General features: G+C 34.0%; 1 protein-coding gene across 11 annotated transcripts in view; it reads right to left on the bottom strand.

The window, feature by feature from the left end:
* Nucleotides 1–294: 294 nt before the first annotated feature.
* The window catches only part of LOC149774749 (uncharacterized), a 160948-nt gene continuing 136800 nt past the window's right edge, over nt 295–24442 (bottom strand). For 9 of the 11 annotated variants that reach the window (XM_089944865.1, XM_089944864.1, XM_089944870.1 and 6 more), the window contains 2 exons: nt 24077–24353; nt 295–12408 (listed from right to left, as the gene is read on the bottom strand). In XM_089944865.1, coding sequence (XP_089800991.1) covers nt 10886–12408; nt 24077–24353 — 1800 coding nt within the window. In that variant the 3' untranslated portion in view covers nt 295–10885. The remainder of the gene's footprint in view (nt 12409–24076; nt 24354–24442) is intronic. The other 2 variants (XR_016416740.1, XM_089944871.1) reach the window with 2 other exon arrangements.

Genomic DNA, 24442 nt, shown 5'->3' with positions numbered 1-24442 from the left:
TCACATGGCTCAGTAAATCTTTTCTCAGGTGACTTTGGTGCAAATTTAAATCATCTTAGAATGATTGAGAGATACAATGAATGGTATGTCACATGAAAGTTCTAGTACAGAACAGACTGAAAGAGTGATTGAAAGATAAATTGAATGGCAGGTCACATGAAAGGTCTAGTACAGAACAGACTGAAAGAGTGATTGAAAGATAAATTGAATGGCAGGTCACATGCGAGTTCAAGTACTGGATAATAAAAAGGATAATATGAATATCTACTTTAAAATGACACGGAACATTATAACTGGAAATAAAAAATTATTTATCCTGGTTCAACATCTTTTACATTTGAAAATCGCATGATCATTATTAATGTGAAGTGTTATAGATAATAAATATTAATAAAGGGTTACAAGAGACACTTAGATGTTGACAAATATGATGCAAAGTGGCATACAGCATATATAGTAATGGCATTAAATAAATACATATAGAATGTTCTATACTCACCATAAAAACTTATAATTATCAAAGTTATACACATATCAAAGCAGATCGTTAGAAATGCCTTCAAGTTGATATTGTTATTACTATATATGTATACAAGTTTGGTAAAAATGTACATAAGGACAATGAGGACGTGGTATCATTATTACTATATATGCATACAAGTCGCAATGTACATATAAACATTGAGAACTTGGTATCTATTATTGCTATATATGTATACAAGGCTGGTGAAAATGTACCGAAGGACAATTAGAACTTGGTATCAGTATTACTATAAGTGTATATTTATACAAGTTAGGTTAGAACGTATATAAGGATAATTAATACTCTGATGTTTCCTCTAAAAAGAATTCAATGAATCTGACCAACATACAATATAAATTTAAAGCATAAACTGTCAAGAACACAGATGCAAGAATATCACATTTTCACTGGTGTACAGTATAACAAGAGTCCATAGAAGGAACTGAGACTCTACTGGTTGACAATAATTTAGAGAAATAAAAAATAAAATCATTTCTTTTTTAAAACGATGAATATTAAATTATCTCTAATTCTAAGGTCAGTGGTCTGTAGGTGTTAAATTTACTGGCAGGTGCACATGATTGGCATAGGTTCCAGCCATTATGCAGGCCATGTGGTATATCAGATTCACATAATTTCCAGTCTTATTGGTGGAGGTTCCTGCCATTATAAAGGCCATCTGGTATATCAGATTGGCATAATTGCCAGTCTAATTGGCATAGGTTCCAGCCATTATGTAAGCCATATTATGTCAGATTGCAATAACTTAAAGCCATCATGCTGACGATACAGTACATCAGACTGGCATAATTTCCAGCCATCATTTAGGACATATTGTATGTCAGACTGGCATAATTTCCATTTAATATCAAGAATACATAGGGTATGTAGCTATGACAATCAATTTAAATTAAGTAGCAACAACAAAGATTTGGTTCCCAAGTTCTGATCAACACAACTTTCATTTATAGCTAACTAGATATAACAAGCTTTTTTAAAAAGTGAAAAGTCAATATAACCATCAATTCAGGAATTGTAGCAATGACATGATTTTTAAGATGGATGCCATGGTTGCCATATTGGGTGTCAGATAAATGCCATTTGAATCTAGATCGAACTAGACATCACATGAATATTAATGAAAATCACATGTTGATATGAACATCCATTCAGAAAAGGTAGTGATACCAATATTTGTAAGTTGGCCACCTTAGAGTCAAGATTAGTTGTAAGACAGACATCATTTTGAAATATTGTCCAGAAAATCTAATGTTGACATAATCACCCATTAAATAGGAATACAGATAACATTTTCATTATGGCCAATATTGCCATACTAGATGTCAGATGTAGAACCAATGTTTGCTTTGACCTACTATGTTTATTTTGATCTTATCCATTTTGTATTGGACCTACCAGTTTTATTTTGGGCCTAGCAGTCGTTTGGATGTGCCCAAACATTTTTATTGCAATCCTCCCTGTTTTTTAAGTTGGATCGGTTTCGATAATCCTTAAGAACACAAAAGATATAATTTAGTGCTGAAGCAATTTAGGTATGTTGCAATGTGAATTCAGTGTGCTAAACAATGAGCCACCACAGCTCACATCACCATCACAATATTTAACTTCTACATGACTTGTAAATAATGAATATTCAAGTTTAAATCCTCTTAAGTTTTGTCCAATGCTGCTTTCAGTCTGTGATAATGTCTACACTGATGAACCATTGGGTTGAGCTGTTATCATGGCGTTTGGAGCCAGTAATAAGGACTACATTGATTTAGAATTCTGGAGATCAGTTGTCTAATTAGTCCAATAATATTTCTGGCCAGAAATAATTTCTACATTCATTATAAAGTATGGAGGGTTCTTGTCCTGAACAGATTTTACAAGCAGAAATATAATCACTAGGTTGAACGAATATATGTAGAAACACTTAAAATTCATTTCACTAAAAAGTCCATTATTATGATTCAAATGTATACCATTGTATTTTAGATGGAAATTATTGGTTACAAGTTGATGGAACAGAAAATCGCTTTATACAGCCTTCATGATGTGTTTACAAGCATAGTAATTTATGTCTAATTGGAATCTCCCACACTGCCAATTTAACTTTTCCATTTGGAGGCTAGTTTTAAACTATCATCAACATGACTAAGATTAACTTCTATTCTTCTCACACCATGTTCTCTCTCTGCATCAACATGGTGATGTTTCCTCCACTGTAAAAAAAAAGTATGTTTTAATACTCTATTTGTCTACAAGCAATTCATCCAGTGTAAAACGTCGGTACAGACATCTGCATCGGTCCACAAGTAATTCAGTTCTAACAAGTCCTTTCAGAAATGTGTATTGGTCCACAAGTAATTTTCAGTTGTATTAAGTCTGTTCAGAAATCTGCACTGGAAAGCAAGTAATTCAACTGAAAAAATACTCTCTTTAGAAATTTGTTTGTCCGCATAATATTAAGCTGTTTAGTCTCTTCAGAATCTGTTAGTCCACAAGTAATTCAGTTTTAAGTGTGTTAGTCCAGAAGTAATTCAACTGTAAGAAATATGCTTAGAAATTTGTATTAGTCCACAAGCAATTCAACTGTGAGAAGTCTTTTCAAAAATCGGCATCAATCCACAAGTAATTCAATTGTAAGACGTCTTTTCAGAAATCAGCATCAATCCACAAGTAATTCAACTCTTGGAAATCTATTAAGAAATATGCATCAATCCACAAGTAATTCAACTGTAGGAAATCTATTCAGAAATCTACATCAATCCACAAGTAATTCAACTGCAGGATATCAATTCAGAAATATGTTGTTGTTGTTGTGGGCTTAATGCCATATTTAAGCACATAATATGCTATACATGGCAACCAGTTATCTGGTGGATGAAAAATGCATACAAATCTAAGGAAGAACCACTCAGCCACTGGAATCTACTGGCAGGCTTTCTCACATACCCTTGTTGGCCAAGCCTGAGACCTAAAAGCTATGCAGACAGTTGTTAAAAGCCAGTGATCTGTATAAGCGAGCACCTTTGACCAGTCAGCTACCTCGGGTGTGGATCCAGAAATTGGTTTAGTTCATAACTAATTCAACTTAAGCTTTCAGTGAAGCTGGAACAAATCTTGACTTTTGCTCAAATGGTTTTATATGCCTAAAACATGTGGTATATAATTTTTACAAATTACATTGGTATGCCCCCAATGTATTAGAAAATGGGAGCATATTATTTTGATGCAATCTGTTGAGAGGTCTGTCCTGAATTCATTTTACTACAGAAGTTCATATTTTTGTGTCTTCTAGACTTGATTCTTTCAACTTTCTTAACTGTGTTTTGTTCTAAAATATTTTCTATAGGTATATTGGAATTGATCTGTACATTTTCTGACATTATTTAGTGCATTTTAAATGTGCTGTCAATCACCCTTCTGAAGGTTTTTCCTGCACACTGCAATTCCAACCCCAAATCACAGATTTATATTAAAAGGTTGATTAGTCTGCTCATGTCCATGTTTTGCTGACCAATACAAGTGCAGACCAAGTGCTTTAAGTTGAAGCTACTGACCACTGTCCATACGGTTTATACACCTGCTCATTTTTATGATAAAAGTCAATGATATGGGCAAAGTACATGTTATTGTCAAGGGAGTTAATACATTATGAACAAACTAAAAACAATGGCAAGATTTTTCATGAAACTGTATTCTAATTACCATACCTACATGACATTATAGTATAATACTATAGTATTCAAATTACCATACCTACATCACATATTATAATACTATAGTATTCTAATTACCATACCTACATCACATAGTATAATACTATAGTATTCTAATTACCATACTTACATCACATTATAGTATAATACTATAGTATTCAAATTACCATACCTACATCACATATTATAATACTATAGTATTCTAATTACCATACCTACATCTCATTATAGTATAATACTATAGTATTCTAATTACCATACCTACATCACATAGTATAATACTATAGTATTCTAATTACCATACTTACATCACATTATAGTATAATACTATAGTATTCAAATTACCATACCTACATCACATATTATAATACTATAGTATTCTAATTACCATACCTACATCTCATTATAGTATAATACTATAGTATTCTAATTACCATACCTACATCACATATTATAATACTATAGTATTCTAATTACCATACCTACATCACATATTATAATAATATAGTATTCAAATTACCATACCTACATCACATATTATAATACTATAGTATTCTAATTACCATACTTACATCACATTATAGTATAATACTATAGTATTCAAATTACCATACCTACATCACATATTATAATACTATAGTATTCTAATTACCATACCTACATCTCATTATAGTATAATACTATAGTATTCTAATTACCATACCTACATCACATTATAGTATAATACTATAGTATTCTAATTACCATACCTACATCACATATTATAATACTATAGTATTCTAATTACCATACCTACATCACATTATAGTATAATACTATAGCATTCTAATTACCATACCTATATCACATTATAGTATAATACTATAGTCAGTATGCTGGTCACAAGATCACAAGCTCCAAGTTTTATGGTGAGTATGATACTGTAGTCATTAGACTCGTCAGTATTTTAGCACTATCACAAATCACATGCTCCATGTCTTACAGTGATATATATTGTAGAAACATATCCATAGCTTTACAACTTTTCACGTTGATAATAAATGTTCAGAGAGCTGGGTCGTAGAGAGCAATCACAAACCCTAGGGTAAGAAACACATGTGCCTCTCCTGGTCTTGTTCAAGCAATTTCTCTTTTATAAAATTAAAAAGTGTTGTTCGGTCCGGTCCCTAGCATGAATTTCTATTGATATCATGCTTCATTTTTCCCATATAATAAATAATATCGAGTCCCTTAAAGGGACTGACACTCTATTGTCTGAATATTGTGGCAGACATGTTGGATGTAAGAATGTTACCATTTTTGTTTTGGACCAGCTAAATACAATATGTCTTTTGGTGAAAAACCCATGATGTTATGGCCATCAATTCATGAACAGTGATTACACAATTTTCAAGTTGGCTGTCACGGTGTTCTACTAGAGTGTAAGATGGGCATTGTTTTCATTTACAGCCAACCAAATGACATAAATCTTCTTAATAAAACTCCATGTAGATATAATCTTCCATTTCTATGCAGAAGTGAATACAAGAGTTTCAAGATGGCAGATTTAGTGGATGTCAGAGTGGACCATTTTCATTTAGAATAAACCGAAACATCTAGGCTATAAATCAACAGAGATAAAAGACAATACAATAATGTAATGGATAACCATACCATAAACTCTTCTGGCGATGAGCAACAGATATACAATACTATAGAACAACTGTAATGGACAATCATATCATAACCATAAGCAATAGAGGTAAAAGACTGTAAAACTACTGTAATGGACAACAATATCATATGCAATTGAGGTAAAAGACTATACAACAATTGTAATGGACAACAATATCATAAGCAATTGAGGTAAAAGACTATACAACAACTGTAATGGACAACTACATAATAAGCAATAGAGGTAAAAGACTATACAATAATTGTAATGGACAACTTATCATAAGCGATAGCGATAAGAGACTGTACAATAGTTATGATGGACAACTATCCCCTAAGCTATTTTGGCATATGAGCAGTAGAGACGAGATTGTACAGTAAACATTCTACAGCATTTGTCATTTTCTTAACTTCTGTAGATTAGTTTGTAATCAGCACATACATTTTTACAATAACTGTAATGGACAACTGTCTTTTAAGGTCTTCTGCCCTATGAGCAATATATATTAGTTTGCACAATAATTGTATATATTAAAGATCTACAGTCTTTCTCCTTTCCTTAACTTCTGTAGTTTAGTTTGTAATCAGCACATATATGCTGAGCTTGTAAAACTACTGCCATCAAACGAGTCTTGGCTTTAAAACACCATAGATAAAAAATAAATCTCTTGAACAAATTCACTTTCTATCAAAAAACTTCAAGGAAATAATTCAACCCATCCAACACCTAATAACAACTTTTACTCCATTTCTGTCAAAAAATGAAACAATCATTTTACATACAAAATACTTATAGAAGTAATGCAGTTCTCTGTCAGCTATTTTAAACATATCTCAGTCTAAATACTTTCCCTAACTTCAAATAAAACTGCCACTAAGCAATCTGCCATTTAATATTGAGAAGCGGGAGTCTGGTCCAGGATTTTTAATAAAAAAATAATGCTTCAAAATAGTTTAAATAAGAAAATCAGAAACATAACCCATTCTCCATATTAAATGGATGTTTCTTATATCAGTACAGCTGGTTAACAATGCAAACTGGAAAATTACTCAAACCTTACAATCTCACAAAATGTATATTTCCTACTGTAAAAGAACTACTATATGCAAATGAATTGGAAATAATTATCAAATCGTAACTATACTAAATGGGCAGAAACAAGAGTACCAAGGTAGCCTGACATCACTTACCTGGCCAACATAATGTAACCAAAGAGCAGGCATATGTAGTAGTGTAAGAACATAACAGTAACACTGTATATAAAACTAGGGCATACAGAGTACTAAAAAGCTCAATAAATAGGATGTAGACTGTCCCACTGGTTTATGCGGAACTTGCTCAATATCAAACCTGTGTGATAAAGACTTTTATCCCAAGTTGGAACAAATTCAAGCCAGAAAATTGTCCGAAAGCATGGTAACAAGTTCAGTCAATCAGATTCCAAATTACCTCAATTTTGCTCTTTATCAAACTCATTCATGATCTTAGTAATGTAAGTTTATATTCTAAGTTTTATCAAATTTCAATCAGGAATATGGCCTCAATTATGAGTGTATTTTGTTCTTTATCGAACTCATCCAAGATCTTAGTGAATAAGTTTATATTCTAAGTTTTATTTGAATTCAATCAGAAATATGGCTTCCAGAATGGAACAAGCAATTATGGTTTAATGAACTAAAAATGTATAAATGAGTTATTCTGCATTGAATAAAGCTCTGAACCATTCATGAACTGACACTCTTCTACACTCAATTAAAATTTCATTCCAAATTGAAAATGCCATCGTTTTTCCTATTGCTAACCATGTTAATATTAAAAAACCATATGCTTCTTATTGCTAAAATATTTAAAATATTTATGCATATCAACATCCAACAACACAAAAACAATCACTTACCAGTATATCAAAGCAAGTAAAAGAACAAATAACTGCAAGTATGGACCACTCCAGTGGCTTATTGGTTAGACTGCCCACCTTGGATGCAGAAGGTCTCGGGTTAAAACTCAAGCCGAGTCATACCAAAGACATAAAAATGGTACTAGCAGCTCCTTCGCTTGGTGCACAGCATTAAGAGATTAATATTCAATCAGGAATATGGCCTCAATTATGAGTGTATTTTGTTCTTTATCAAACTCCTCCAAGGTCTTGGTGAACAAGTTTATATTCTATGTTTTATTTAAATTCAATCAGAAATATGGCTTACAGAATGGAACAAGCAATTACTGATGGATTAATGACTGATTCAGGGACATGATACAATTTCAACTGGCCTTGCGGTTTAGTGAGCTAAAAATGTATAAATTTATGTTTATATTAAACAAACATATGTTTCTTATTGCTACAATATTTAAAATAGTGATGCATATCAACATCCAACAACATAAACAATCATTTACCAGTATATGAAAGCAAATAAAAGTACAAATAATTGCTAGTATCGACCGCTCCAGTGTCCTAGTGCCTGCCTTGGATGAGGAAGGTTGCGGGTTACAACCCCGGCCGAGTCATACCAAAATCTTGTAAAATAGGTACTAGCAGCTGCCTCGCATGGCGCTCAGCATTAAAAATTAGTATTAGGACTCGCTGGCCTAGTGTCAGGATAATGTGAGAGTGGGACAGATGATACATAACTGCGACATAATGCTCAAGTGCTAGACATGAATGTAGACTGACACATTGCAGACATCATAGCAATATGACCAAACTATTGTTAAAGCTATGTTAAAACTCCAAAAACACACACATTCACATAAACACACACACACACAGGTATCGTGAACAGGAGCAACATACAACACTTATAAATTCCCATTATGAGCAGTTATTCTGTCTTTCCTGCATGGCCAGATGACCACTAAATTTAATAAAATAAAAGATAAAATCAGAAAAGTACTTGACAGTTCATAGAGAACTCTAATTGTTTTCTCTCTGCATCACACGTGGATCATATCATAACAGATGATTTACTGGTATTACAAAGCAAATACAATATGAATGATATCACAGGGGCAGCACTGTAACCAGTAGTAACGCTCAATACAAACTAGTTTTTATCAAGTATCAATCTATAACTTTCTTATTTGCATGGCTACTCAGGTTAGTGAAATATTAAAGCTAAGAACAAAAATGTGAAAAATTTACTTGTTCTAATTGAATCCTAAATGCATCATGAAGGCAGCCATTTCATATTCTTGTAATATTTTTGATCAGCTGAGATGATCATGAGTGTTTCAAACCCGAATGGATGATTTGTCCCTAGAATGGAGTCATCTGATTGGTCAATTTAAGCAATCATATCTTTTGCATTAGGTTAGAAGATTAATGTTTATGTACTGCAGGTTCAAGTACATAACATATGTTGAGATTATAAGACTATGACTTTGATAATAGATAATTGTTTGATATCATGCATTTTGAATGTGATAAAATTCCTTCCTATTCAAACCTAGCAGAGTGAAATGACAAATTAATAGTTTATTCAAGAGGAAAACAAAACACCGCTGAACAGTTTGAATGGTAACCACATCAGCATAGTAAACAGCCATATGCCAGGTAACCACATCAGCATAGTAAACAGCCATATGCCAGGTAACCACATCAGCATAGTAAACAGCCATATACCAGGTAACCACATCAGCATAGTAAACAGCCATATACCAGGTAACCACATCAGCATAGTAAACAGCCATATGCCAGGTAACCACATCAGCATAGTAAACAGCCATATGCCAAGTAACCACATCAGCATAGTAAACAGCCATATGCCAGGTAACCACATCAGCATAGTAAACAGCCATATGCCAAATGTGATTATCATTAAATCTATCCAAGGATCCAGGGACTTAATTCTAGATTTAAGGTAATAGTCATGACATATCTGAACTCAGAATCCAGAGGTTTACAATCAAGTCTGTAGTCATCATCGTGATATATCTGAACTCAGAATCCAGAGGTTTACAATCACGTCTCTAGTCATCATCACGATATATCTGAACTCAGAATCCAGAGGTTTACAATCACGTCTCTAGTCATCATCATTATGACATATCTGAACTCAGAATCCAGAGGTTTACAATCACGTCTCTAGTCATCATCATTATGACATATCTGAACTCAGAATTCAGAGGTTTACAATCACGTCTCTAGTCATCATGATGATATATCTGAACTCAGAATCCAGAGGTTTACAATCACGTCTGTAGTCATCATCATGATATATCTGAACTCAGAATCCAGAGGTTTACAATCACGTATCTAGTCATCATCATCATGATATATCTGAACTCAGAATCCAGAGGTTTACAATCACGTTTGTATTCATCATCATGACATATATGAACTCAGAATCCAGAGGTTGAATATTAGGTTTAAAGTAAAAAATTATTGCACACCTGAACTAATGATCCTGGGGCTGATCATTAAAGTCTGAAATCACACTCATGTCATATGTGAACCCAGGATCCTGGAGCTGAAAATTAGGTCTTAACTTTAAAGTCATAATCACAGCATTGCATGATAGCTTATTGTAGCTATAAGAGTTGCCACTAAGAGATACTAATGCAGAATGCATACAGTTATATTTACAACTTATAATGATGTCTGTAATCAAGATTTGCAAAATCCTCTAGTTAAGAGGTTGACAATTAGGTCTGGAGATATATTTATTATTTATCTGGACTCAAGATCAAGGGGCTCAAGGTTAAATATGAACTCTTAATCGCATCATTGCATGATAACTTATTTATACTAATTACAACCAATAACAATGTCTGCAATCATGTATTGCAAAATCCTCAAATTAATCTAGTGGACTGGCTTACTATACGAATGCCACAGTGATGGAGCTTGATTTTGTGCAATCACATATCTGTACACTAACTCATGTTTGCATGACATAATCTGTTGGTTTTCCATACTGATTGGTTCTCCTGATTTCATGACATCAACTATAGCTTTTCCATACTGATTGCTTCTGACGAAGATTACGAATCACTGTCATCCGATTCTTTCTTGGATGCTTGAGATTGGCTTGAAATCAAAATCTGCACAAGTCTTTCAAGAGTTTCAATCCTTCTGGGGTGTGTCTGTAGTGTGTCAAGGAAAGATGTACCTTGAACTGTTGATAACTGGATGCATTGAATCTCTCGTAATATTTCATTTTCAAAATCTGGGTCTCCACACTGCTTACTCAGAGCCACCAGTGTTATGCATATGTCGTTCCAAAATGTCTGGTAATCATTTGAACCCACCGTAACTGATTTTGCATGAGCAAATATTTCATTTCTTTTGTCTCTCAAAACATGTATCATGTTCAATTGCTGCTGACTTACAGTAAGCACAATGTTTGTAAATAAGGCAGATAAAAGTGTAATATCATAATCACCCAGGTTGGTACTTCCGCCCTGTGGAAACAAGATGTTCATTTGTGATTTATTTAGTATTCTGCTCTTCCTTAGATCGTCAATATCTATTTTGTTGTTGGCAAGAAACTGGTCAAGAGTGCAGTTTGGAGTAACTGTATGATAAAGCAGGAGCCGTCTAAGGACCCTCGATCCAACATTTACCAAGAGACATGCAATGTGCATAAACCTGTCAGTATCATCAACTGATGGGGGTTGTGTGACATGAGTTGTTGTGGAACTGGATGTTGGGGTTTGCTTGACATTAGTTGTGGAACCAGATGCTGGGCACTGCATGACATCCGTTGTTGTTGATGCTGATGTTTGGGATTGCATGAGAATAGCTGTTGTGGGAGTGGATATTGGGCATGGTGTGGATCCAGTTGTTGTGGATGGTATGGAACCAGATGCTGGGGCTTGCATGACATCAGTTGTTGTTGATCCTGATGCTGGGGCTTGCATGATAAAAGCTGTTGTGGGAGTGGATGTTGGGCATGGTGAGGAACTTGTCTTTGTGGCTGGTATGGAAGCAGACATTGTGGCTGGCATTACATTAGTTGAAGTGGATCCAAATGCTGAGGCTTGCATGACATCAGTTGTGATGGAACTTGATGCTGCTGTTTGCATGACCTCAGCTGTTGTGGATGTTAGGGATGGTGCAGAACCAGTTGAGGCTTGCATGAAACCATTCATTGTGGATAGTGCGGAACCAGATGTTGGGACTGACATAACATCAGCTATTGTGGAAGCTGATGCTGGAATGTGTATGGCATCAGCAGTTGTGGATTCTGATGCTGGAATTTGCATGGTATTATCTGTTGTGGATTCTGATATTGGAGCTTGCATGACATCAATCATTGCAAAACTGGATATTGAAATTTGCATGATATCAGATGTTTTGGAACTGGATGTAATGGGTGAAGCAGATCCAGTTGTTGTGGATGGTGAGGCATTTGTTGTTGGGGCTTGAATAAGACCAACAGTCGTGGATGATGTGGAGCCAGATGCTGGGGCTTGCATGACATCTGCTGTTGGGGCTGGAGTGGGAACATCCATTTGGGCTGGTGTAAAACGGTTTGATATGTCTGGCAGAAGAACTACAGGGGCTGAAATAGAAAGAAAATGATTCTGATACTATATTTAAACTGCTTTCCAGGTAAGAAAATATTTTAATACAAGATGAGAGATGTAAACAACAAATCAAATTTTACAGTTCTACCATAATAAAAGAGATATCTATGAAATCTATCTATCTATCTATCTATCAGTTGTTATTTTAACCTATCTCATGAAATTTTAACTTTCGACATGCAGTGTGAAGATTGTGGAACCTCTCCTGGTCATTTGTGTCAGGGAGATTTATTCTTTTGCATGAAAAGTGAACTGAAAAGATTTCCTAGGGTGACGAGAAGCCCTGTAAATATGGTGGCAGATTACGAACGACTATGGTTCGTTGATAGCTCGTCAATAATGGTGAATGAACTTATTTTGTACAAAACAAAATGATCACATTGCCATACGATTTTATTGTGAAGCTGTGTGTGGACACATACTGTGACAGTGACACTGAGGCTGCAAAACGGACCTTGCTCTCAGTGGTACAAACAGTTGAGAGAATGATAAAGAGGAAGGGTACGGATAAATATATTAATAATATGAAAGATATATTGCATTTATTTCTGTCCACAGACCCAAATGACATACCATGTTTTTGTGCATTGGATCTTTCAAAGTTGCCACCTGTATCTTACAATTATGTGAGCATGTCAATTTTATTGAAGGACATGGAAAATGTGAAACATTCGGTGGACATACTTAAGTCAGTCCAGGTGGAGACGTTATGTGCAATGCAACGTTTATGTGAAAAACCCAGCCACGTTCGACAGTCAAAAGTACATTGCCTCCCCACGTTGACAATTAGAACACAGTTCAGTCTGACATTGTTCTCAATAAGACTTCATCTGCAATCGGAGGCTACAGTATAACAAATTATGAGCTGAAAAGTCAACCATGTAGGTCAACGTCGAATATCCCTGATCCCAGCCATTTAAAAGAAAGAACTGTTACTAGTAGCACACGCGAAGATGTGCAATGCATGGACTCAAACTGCAAAGAGACTCGGGTTAGTGCAAATAAGACCTGCTCTGCTTAATGGGATACAACAGCAGAAATTCATGATAATAATAAATCAGATGATGGCAAATTTAACCACAGCACAACCACATTAAAAATGGTCGCGTGTTCAGAAGACACCAACGCCCAAGAAAAGAATTTGGAAAACGATAAAACTTTTGCTAAAGTCACAAGCTCTCTGCAGAATAACGACCTCTGTCAGCATTTCCACATAAAACATTGCGCACAAATCTGCATCAAAGATGGCTTAATATGTTCATGAATGTCCAATCCACACACTAGTTTCTAAGAAGGTGTGGAAGTGTTATCATAGGAAAAGCAGCATCTTCAAATTTGTGTACAGTGCATCCAATGCGACAGCGATGCATATTCGTGACAAGACTTGCCCCTGAAACGAGGGAATATGACATTTCTTCGCATATTGAGCATTACTCTGGAGTTAAGCCCACCTAGGTGGAAAAACTACAACCGAAATTTATTACCTATGCCAGCTTCAAAATCACATGCAATAACCCTACGCGCAATGTGATGATGAACGTGGGTACATGGCCAAGAAACGCCTTAGTTAGAGACTAATATCAAAGTTGGAATTGAGCCATCATCTCCAAAAATTGGACTCAAATATACGTAATGGATACTTTACGTATTTCTTTTTATAACTGTCGTTCACAGATTGGGGGCCCCGAGTGGCCGAGTGGTCTAAAGGACTCGCCATTATGGATCACTGCCATCTCACCTCTGTCTGCGTGGGTTCGAGTCTAAGATTCGGCCAATGTGGGTATGTGAGAAAACTTGCCAGTAGCTTCTTGTGGGTCGGTGGTTCTTTCCGGGGTTTTCCCAGGTTCTTCCTCCACCATTTTTACTGGTCGCCATGCATAACCTATTGTGTGCTGAGAAATGGCATTAAACCCCACAATAACAATAACATTAACAAGAAATATACAAAATGTAAGAACTTTATGTGATATTTCCGATATTTGTTTTCTTACAAGAATTGTGGCTTCTCGACAGTGAGTTAGACTGTCTCTCATCTGTACACGATGAGTTCTATGGATCAGGGGAATCATCGATTAAATCTTCTAATGATATTCATCTCGATGATCCCAGACTAATAGGTATTACTATCCATATGGGGGATTCCTCCTTGCTTTTTGTCAATATCTATTTACCTTGTGATCTTGTGGAAAATTTTGGGGAATTTATAGATTATTTGGGCAAAATTAATTCTACCATAGAAAATGCTAATACTCTACATGCTTATGTAGTAGGAGATTGGAATGCAAATATGCTAGAATCAATACCCTTTGGAGATGAACTTCGCCTATTCTGTGACAAATATGGTTATATCATATCGGACTTAAAGCTAATAGTAGACCACACAACAAATTTTACTTACGTCAGTGATTCACACAATACAGTGTCTTGGCTGGATCACTGTGTCTCTACACAGTCTGCTCATTCCGTTATAAGTGATACGAGAATACATCACACCCTAGTAGGGTCCGACCATCATCCTACTTTATTTAATGACTATCAAGACTGATTTGCTTCCCAAATTTTTACCTTGCCCCAATTAACTCTTAAACTTGAAATACAACATCAACTGGTCAGACCTTACTTCTGACAAAAAACTGAATTATACTCAGACTTCTGCATTCTTATTAAACAAGACTGAGGTCCCACATTGTGTTGCGATCTGTAATGACCATGGCTACACTAACCAGGCGCATATGAAACAGATAAATGGTTTATACACTGATATAGTAAAAACTTTGTCAAACTCTGGTAATAGCTTGACTAGTAAATCCAAACGTGGTCACCGGGTTATTCCAGGCTGGAATGACTGTGTCAAAAAACTACACGATTTCGCATGAAATGCTTACCTTATGTGGCGTGATAACGGTAAACCTCGTCACGGCCATCTCAGTAACCAAATGCGCCAAACAAGAGCACAATACAAATATGCTCTTAGATTATGTAAGAAGGAGGAAGTAAAACATAGAGCAGACTCGCTAGCACAAAAATTTGAAAATGTCGACCAACGTGAATTCTGGAAGCAAGTTAAACAAAATACTATGACAACTTCAAATAAACTACCAATCTGAATTGGGAACCTTGGTCAGAATAATACATGCAACACGTGGAAAAATCATTTTGAAGACTTGCTCAATAGTGTTAACAATGAATCGAATAAGAAGCATGTGCTTTCAGCATTGAATGCACCTTCTGCTTGTACTGAAGTAATCACATTATCTGATCTGAAATCCAAAGTGCAATAACAAGGCAAAAAGGTGGTAAATGTCCAGGATCAGATTTTTTATATGTGGAACATTTTATATTTTCAGATACTAGACTTCATGTGCTTTTGATGATTTTATTTAATTGTATGTTTGTGCATAACATTGTACCAGATGATTTCACAAAAGTTACCATTATACCACTCCTAAAAATCAAAATGGGTAACCTGGCAGACAAAAATAACTACAGACCAATAGCTCTTACGACTATTATTTCAAAAATATGTGAATGCATCATACTGCAAAGATGTGAAGTCACAATCTCTGATAATCAGTTTGGTTTTAAAAAGCAGCATTCAACAGATTTATGCATATATGTTTTTAAGGAAACTGTCAGCTATTATGTAGAACATGGCAGCCCAATGTTTGCATGTTTTTGTAGATGCTAGCAAGGCATTTGATAGGGTCAATCACTGGTCACTCTTTAAAAAGTTGATTGACATTAAAATACCTGTCTACATAGTTCATACGTTAGTTAACTGGTATGGGAAACAGTTGTGTGCAATGGGGAAGTGTAATATCCAGCGCTTTCCATGTAACCAATGGGGTGAGGCAGGGGGATATTCTATCCCCTTTGTTTAATATATATAAAGATGAATTAAATCGTAAGCTTGGTCATTGTTATTTATATGGGGTTCCATCGGCCACCAACGGTGTTGTTTCTTAACAATTTTAGTTTTGCTGATGATATGTCATTGATAAGTCCTTCTATTACAGGTTTAAGGAAATTATTAAAGATATGTGAACAATACGCATTTGAGAATGATATAATCTATAATACAAAAAAATCAGCATGCATGGTCTTTCAGCCAACTTCTTTCAAATTACCATCTCCTCCCCCTGTACATCTTAACGGCAATGATCTTAACTATGTCAACAGTTATGCATGTTTGGGTCATATTCTGAAATCCAATTGGTCAGATAATGAAGATATGATGAGACATTACCGATTTGTGTGTACTCTAACAAACATGCTTCTACGTAAATTCAAGAATTGTTCATTGAATATCATAATTAGATTATTCAAATCTTATTGCTGCACTATGTAATGTGATCCTCTGTGGACAAACTTTGGTGAATATATGAAAAGAAAACTAGTTATTGGTTATAATAATAGTCTTCATTTTCTATTAGGTCTTCCTAGGTGGAACAGTGCCTCCAACATGTTTGTAAATTATAATGTATTCAGTTTCGATGAAATAATGAGAAAGTATGTATTAGCAATGATGACAAGAATATCTAATAGTAAGAACTGTATCTTGAAATCTCTTTGGAACTATGACATTCATTTAAATTCTCATATTATTTGATGGAACAAATTACTATTTAATTTTGTTGTTTAATTTCATTCTCAATAATGCATGTCGCAGTTAATAGTTGTAGATGTATATGTATACTTGTAGGTATGATATATATGTTCTTTTATGTTTATAATGCTTTAATTTATATTTTATTTTAGAGATATGGACTTTGTAGTCTGAAATAAAGAATTCTTATCTTATCTTATCTTATCTCATCTTATCTTATCTTATCTTATCTTATCTATCTATCTATCTATGTGTGTGCTACTATAATAGGATTAAAGTCTATTAGTATATGCAGACAAGAGGCCCAAGTTGATTTTATATCACTTATCTGGCCTATGTAGTACTGTAATATATAAATATACCTTTGATGTATGTGCTAATAGCTTTGAACTCTACCATCAGCTGCAGGAATATCTTATTATTAGTGGCTGAAGCTCAGCAAATCAGATGCAGCATGACCATGTAAATATGCATAGGGTTTGCACAGCCAGTTAGATGCTGGATTATCATATAAAGATGCCCAGATTTCGCTCATAAAAAATGATCTAACATGTTCATTATTTAAGTCCATTAACATCATAGTTTGCTTACTCATACAGAGATATTTTGATCAAATAAACTTCTTTACTTCTTAATCTAAATTTGAGAGACCTGTTAAATTTATATTAAACCTTATTCTAGGGCTATATTGGTTTGTAGTACAAGATGCTGCATGGCTAAACTGCTTGAGAAAAGAAATGAAAATTGCACTCTACTGTTAATTTTCTGTATTTGAATTTGGCTTGTTATTTTGCCTTTCCTACATTATCTTTTTAAATACTGTTGAAATAGTGGGTGATCGGCATGCCACCTATTTTGTCCATCCACCGTGTACACTGCACTCCCACCTTGTACACTGCACTCCCACCTTGTACATTGCACTCACACTTAACACCATTTTCAGGTTTAAAGTCACTTGTATCTCCACTAACACTTTCCGAGCTCCAATAATCTGATCCATTTCCAAATGTTAAAAACAGACTGCCTTCATCATGTTTATTAAACAGTATCTGCAAAACAAAACTGTCATCTGAAGACGAACTATGCTGGGAATAAGACATTTTTGTTTTTTATTTGGGTAGCTGGTATTAAACACACATTTGTAAAACTTTCTTGAGGCAAGTTTCAAATAACAACAGGATGCTTGTTTCAGGGACCAATGTACCAATCAAACTTAGTTTTTTTTACATCCATTCATGTCAAGTCGAGGAACCCCGATGTGAAAAAAGTTTTGAAAAAAAGAAATGTGAGAAATGCTATGATACCTCTACCGATATATATATATATATATATATATATATATATATATATATATATATATATATATATATATACTGATTTCACACACAATGACCAACTATGTCTGCATATTATATATATTTATATCCTGATTTTATACACACTAACCATGGTCAATATACTATATATATCTCTATTTTGATTTTATGCACATTGACCAACCATGGTCCACATGTTGCACATATCTCTACCATGATTTTATACACACACACCAACCATAGTCTACATGTTGCATATGCCTAACTTGATTTTATACACATTGACCAACCATGGTTCACTTGCTGCACATATGTCTACCTTGATTTTATACACATTGACCAACCATGGTCCACTTGTTGCACATATGTCTACCATGACTGCATAACATGGTCCACATGTTGCACATATCTCTATCTTGATTTTATACACACTGACCAACCATGGTCCACATATCTACCTTGATTCTATACACATTGACCAACCATGGTCCACTTGTTGCACATATGTCTACCTTGACTGCATAACATGGTCCAAATGTTGCAGATATCTCTATCTTGATTTTATACACCAACCAGTCATGATCCACATACCAGGTTATATATCTCCTGGTCTTTGTTAAAGTCACCACGAATAACATTATGATGATTATTTTCATTGTTTGATACTTATTCACACTTTTACAATCATTCCTATGACATTCTTATGCATTTGAATGTACACTTTTACAATCATTCCTATGACATTCTTATGCATTCGAATGTACACTTTTACAATCATTCCTATGACATTCTAATGCATTTGAATGTACACTTTTACAATCATTCCTATGACATTCTTATGCATTTGAATGTACACTTTTACAATCATTCCTATGACATTCTTATGCATTTGAATGTACACTTTTACAATCATTCCTATGATATTCTTATGCATTTGAATGTACACTTTTACAATCATTCCTATGACATTCTTATGCATTTGAATGTACACTTTTACAATCATTCCTATGACATTCTTATGCATTTGAATGTACACTTTTACAATCATTCCTATGACATTCTTATGCATTTGAATGTACACTTTTACAATCATTCCTATGACATTCTTATGCATTTGAATGTACACTTTTACAATCATTCCTATGACATTCTGATGCATTTGAATGTACACTTTTACAATCATTCCTATGACATTCTTATGCATTTGAATGTACACTTTTACAATCATTCCTATGACATTAAAATGCATTTGAATGTACACTTTTACAATCATTCCTATGACATTAAAATGCATTTGAATGTACACTTTTACAGTCATTCCTATGACATTCTTATGCATTTGAATGTACACTTTTACAATCATTCCTATGACATTCTTATCCATTTGAATGTACACTTTTGCAATCATTCCTATGACATTCTTATGCATTTGAATGTACACTTTTGCAATCATTCCTATGACATTCTTATGCATTTGAATGTACACTTTTGCAATCATTCCTATGACATTCTTATGCATTTGAATGTACACTTTTACAATCATTCCTATGACATTCTGATGCATTTGAATGTACACTTCTACAATCATTCCTATGATATTCTTATGCATTTGAATGTACACTTTTACAATCATTCCTATGACATTCTTATGCATTTGAATGTACACTTTTACAATCATTCCTATGATATTCTTATGCATTTGAATGTACACTTTTACAATCATTCCTATGACATTCTTATGCATTTGAATGTACACTTTTACAATCATTCCTATGACATTCTTATGCATTTGAATGTACACTTTTACAATCATTCCTATGACATTCTTATGCATTTGAATGTACACTTTTACAATCATTCCTATGACATTCTTATGCATTTGAATGTACACTTTTACAATCATTCCTATGACATTCTTATGCATTTGAATGTACACTTTTACAATCATTCCTATGACATTCTTATGCATTTGAATGTACACTTTTACAATCATTCCTATGACATTCTTATGCATTTGAATGTACACTTTTACAATCATTCCTATGACATTCTTATGCATTTGAATGTACACTTTTACAATCATTCCTATGATATTCTTATGCATTTGAATGTACACTTTTACAATCATTCCTATGACATTCTAATGCATTCGAATGTACACTTTTACAATCATTCCTATGATATTCTTATGCATTTGAATGTACACTTTTACAATCATTCCTATGACATTAAAATGCATTTGAATGTACACTTTTACAATCATTCCTATGACATTCTTATGCATTTGAATGTACACTTTTACAATCATTCCTATGACATTCTTATGCATTTGAATGTACACTTTTACAATCATTCCTATGACATTAAAATGCATTTGAATGTACACTTTTACAATCATTCCTATAACATTCTTATGCATTTGAATGTACACTTTTACAATCATTCCTATGACATTCTTAAGCATTTGAATGTACACTTTTACAATCATTCCTATGACATTCTTATGCATTTGAATGTACACTTTTACAATCATTCCTATGACATTCTGATGCATTTGAATGTACACTTCTAAAATCATTCCTATGACATTCTTATGCATTTGAATGTACACTTTTACAATCATTCCTATGACATTCTTATGCATTTGAATGTACACTTTTACAATCATTCCTATGACATTCTTATGCATTTGAATGTACACTTTTACAATCATTCCTATGACATTCTTATGCATTTGAATGTACACTTTTACAATCATTCCTATGATATTCTTATGCATTTGAATGTACACTTTTACAATCATTCCTATGACATTCTAATGCATTTGAATGTACACTTTTACAATCATTCCTATGATATTCTTATGCATTTGAATGTACACTTTTACAATCATTCCTATGACATTCTAATGCATTTGAACGTACACTTTTACAATCATTCCTATGACATTCTTATGCATTTGAATGTACACTTTTGCAATCATTCCTATGACATTCTTATGCATTTGAATGTACACTTTTACAATCATTCCTATGACATTCTGATGCATTTGAATGTACACTTTTACAATCATTCCTATGACATTCTGATGCATTTGAATGTACACTTTTACAATCATTCCTATGACATTCTGATGCATTTGAATGCACACTTTTACAATTATTCCTATGACATTCTGATGCATTTGAATGTACACTTTTACAATCATTCCTATGACATTCTGATGCATTTGAATGTACACTTTTACAATCATTCCTATGACATTCTGATGCATTTGAATGTACACTTTTACAATCATTCCTATGATATTCTGATGCATTTGAATGTACACTTTTACAATCATTCCTATGATATTCTTATGCATTTGAATGCACACTTTTACAATCATTCCTATGACATTCTAATGCATTTGAATGTACAACATGATGTTTTTATTCTCACAAAAGCATTCTTGATTTCTCTCTAAATACACACTCAGAAGACAATTTTATTTTTTAAATATTTCCCTTACATTGGTAGCCATGGATAGCTCCCCTACCCATCCCAGGAACTATCCTATATCTATCTCTATATATATATATATATATATATATATATATATATACACACACACACATGCATACACACAAACACAAGTTTTGTTTCAGGGCACAAAATATATGTAACTTTTAGATATGAGAAATATAAAATTAATTGCAATGCCTGACTCTAACATAGCTACAATTATTCTCTTAAGATAAGGTATACAAGAAATTAGTCTTATTTCAAATTCACTGGCTTAAATCCTGGGTTCATAGCAGCAGCAAGGCACACAATTTAAGTATAATTTTGATGTTTCTTAATGGCATTAAGGCAATTTTTAAGGTCACCCTACCCACCCATAAATTACTAAAATGATCAAATGTACAACAGTAGAAGTAAAACTTCATGAACGAAAAGCACATATAATATGGCTCTAAATGAAGCTGCAATGCACAAAGGCATGTTTTAAAAATGTGTCTGACTCGCACTGTCAACAGCAATGCTAAAACGTAAGCATCCTCTATGCCGGAAACCATCATTTAACATTAGCAACCTTGCTATCAAATACTGCTTCATGCTTCAAATCACTAGATGTACATTATAGTCGCGTAACAAGACTCTAAGATAACAACTATAAGATACTTATAAAACAACCAATGGTTGGTTTGTAAGTTTTTTTTTTAAGGCTAACATCAAGCGAAGTTAAATCTTGAGGCTAATGTAAGTTTGTTTTAGGCTAACGGTTAAATCTGAGGCCTTTTCCTATTTTTGAGGTCAGTTTTGAACCCTGTTAAATCCTTCAAAAGCTGTTGCACAATCCCCCAAAACTGAATTAATGTTCCATACAAAAAGAATATTTGTCATTATTTGCTATTTCCGATTGTTTCTAGAAGAGTGTTTCTGGCAAGAACTCTATGCAGTAATTTATACTCCAAATCAAATTAGATTAGAATCTTTTGTAATTATGGATGTTAAGGCAAAATGCCTTGTCCAGACCAATTGGTCTGATAGATTAAGTTGGTTTTCCATTCAGTTAGTTCATTTTCTGCAATCCTTTCTTAGTATCAGGAAGAAGTAAAGGGTTTTTCTTTAAGTGTTGTTTATCTGACCACCATGCATGATACTCAGGTCACATGCTTTTGTTTGCTGCTAAATATGATATACAAATATTATAGCTGGTAGCAGTTAATATCAGAATATTTACTGATGTACATTGTCCATTTAAAATGCTCTGTGTTACTCAGTTTTGTCCTTTCATAGATGGGTCAGCTATGTTATGTACAGTATGATATATGATCTCCATGACAGACTGCATGTTTTGAGTACAGTATGATATATGATCTATGACATACTGCATTTTTGAGTACAGTATTATATATGATCTCTATGACAGATTGCATGTTTTGAGTACAGTATGATATATGATCTCTATGACAGACTGCATTCTTGAGTACAGTATGAGATATGATCTCTATGACAGACTGCATGTTTTGCGAGACCACTTTCTGTTGGTAGATTTAGGTGGTCTTTCTTCATATGATCTCTATGATAGAAAGCATGTCTCAAGTACAGTATGATATACAATCTCTATGACACATCATTCTTGAATACAGTATGATGTATCATCTCTACGACAGACTGCATAATTTGAGTACAGTATGATATACAATCTCTATGTCAGACTGCATTCTTGAGTACAGTATGATATATGATCTCTTTGACAGAATGCATTCTTGAGTACAGTATGATAAATGATCTCTTTGACAGACTGCATCTTTTGCGAGACCACTTTCTGTTGGTATGATAGAACGCATGTCTCAAGTACAGTAATACACAATCTCTATGACACACATCATTCTTGAGTACAGTATGATGTATCATCTCTATGACAGACTGCATATTTTGAGTACAGTATGATATACAATCTCTCTATGTCAGACTGCATTCTTGAGTACAGTATGATAAATGATCTCTATGACAGACTGCATGTCCTCCGAGACAACTTGCTGTTGACAGATTTAGGTGGTCTTCCTTCAAAATGCCTTTGTTTGAATTTCAAAGGAATGTGACAATAAAATCATTATTATTCAAACCAAATAATAAGAAATTACCAATTTATTGCATTACTTAACTACTCTACTCCTTAACAACAGGATCTAAACAGAACTAAATATACATTCTAGTTACTTTGAATCTTACCTATGGGTTGTAATGATAGATAATGTGACTCCCAGATGTGCCCTAGGAGAATGGGCGTCCCCTGAAAACCTGTCTGTCCAACAACCCACACAATGATGTCATCAGGGCCTGATGATGGTGAGCTCGTTACAATGACAATATCCATTTGTAATTTCCTAGCCATTGCAACCACCACCACATGGTCTGCCCATTCTCCATCCTTCGCCATTCGTGTACAGTAGTCATCGTATGTTTCATTGTAAACGAAACCATCCAAATGAATGGTGCCTTCAGATGCCTGAGTAGGAGAGAAACATTCACTTAAGTACTAGGTTAGCTGATAAAAATTGGTATTAAATTCATCATAATAAGACAAGGATGATGGTG

The sequence above is a fragment of the Sinohyriopsis cumingii genome, unplaced genomic scaffold, assembly GCF_028554795.1.
Source record: "Sinohyriopsis cumingii isolate HCF-2022 unplaced genomic scaffold, ASM2855479v2 utg000160l, whole genome shotgun sequence".
Taxonomy (NCBI): Eukaryota; Metazoa; Mollusca; class Bivalvia; order Unionida; family Unionidae; genus Sinohyriopsis; species Sinohyriopsis cumingii.
This window is presented reverse-complemented; position numbering and strand designations above follow the sequence as displayed.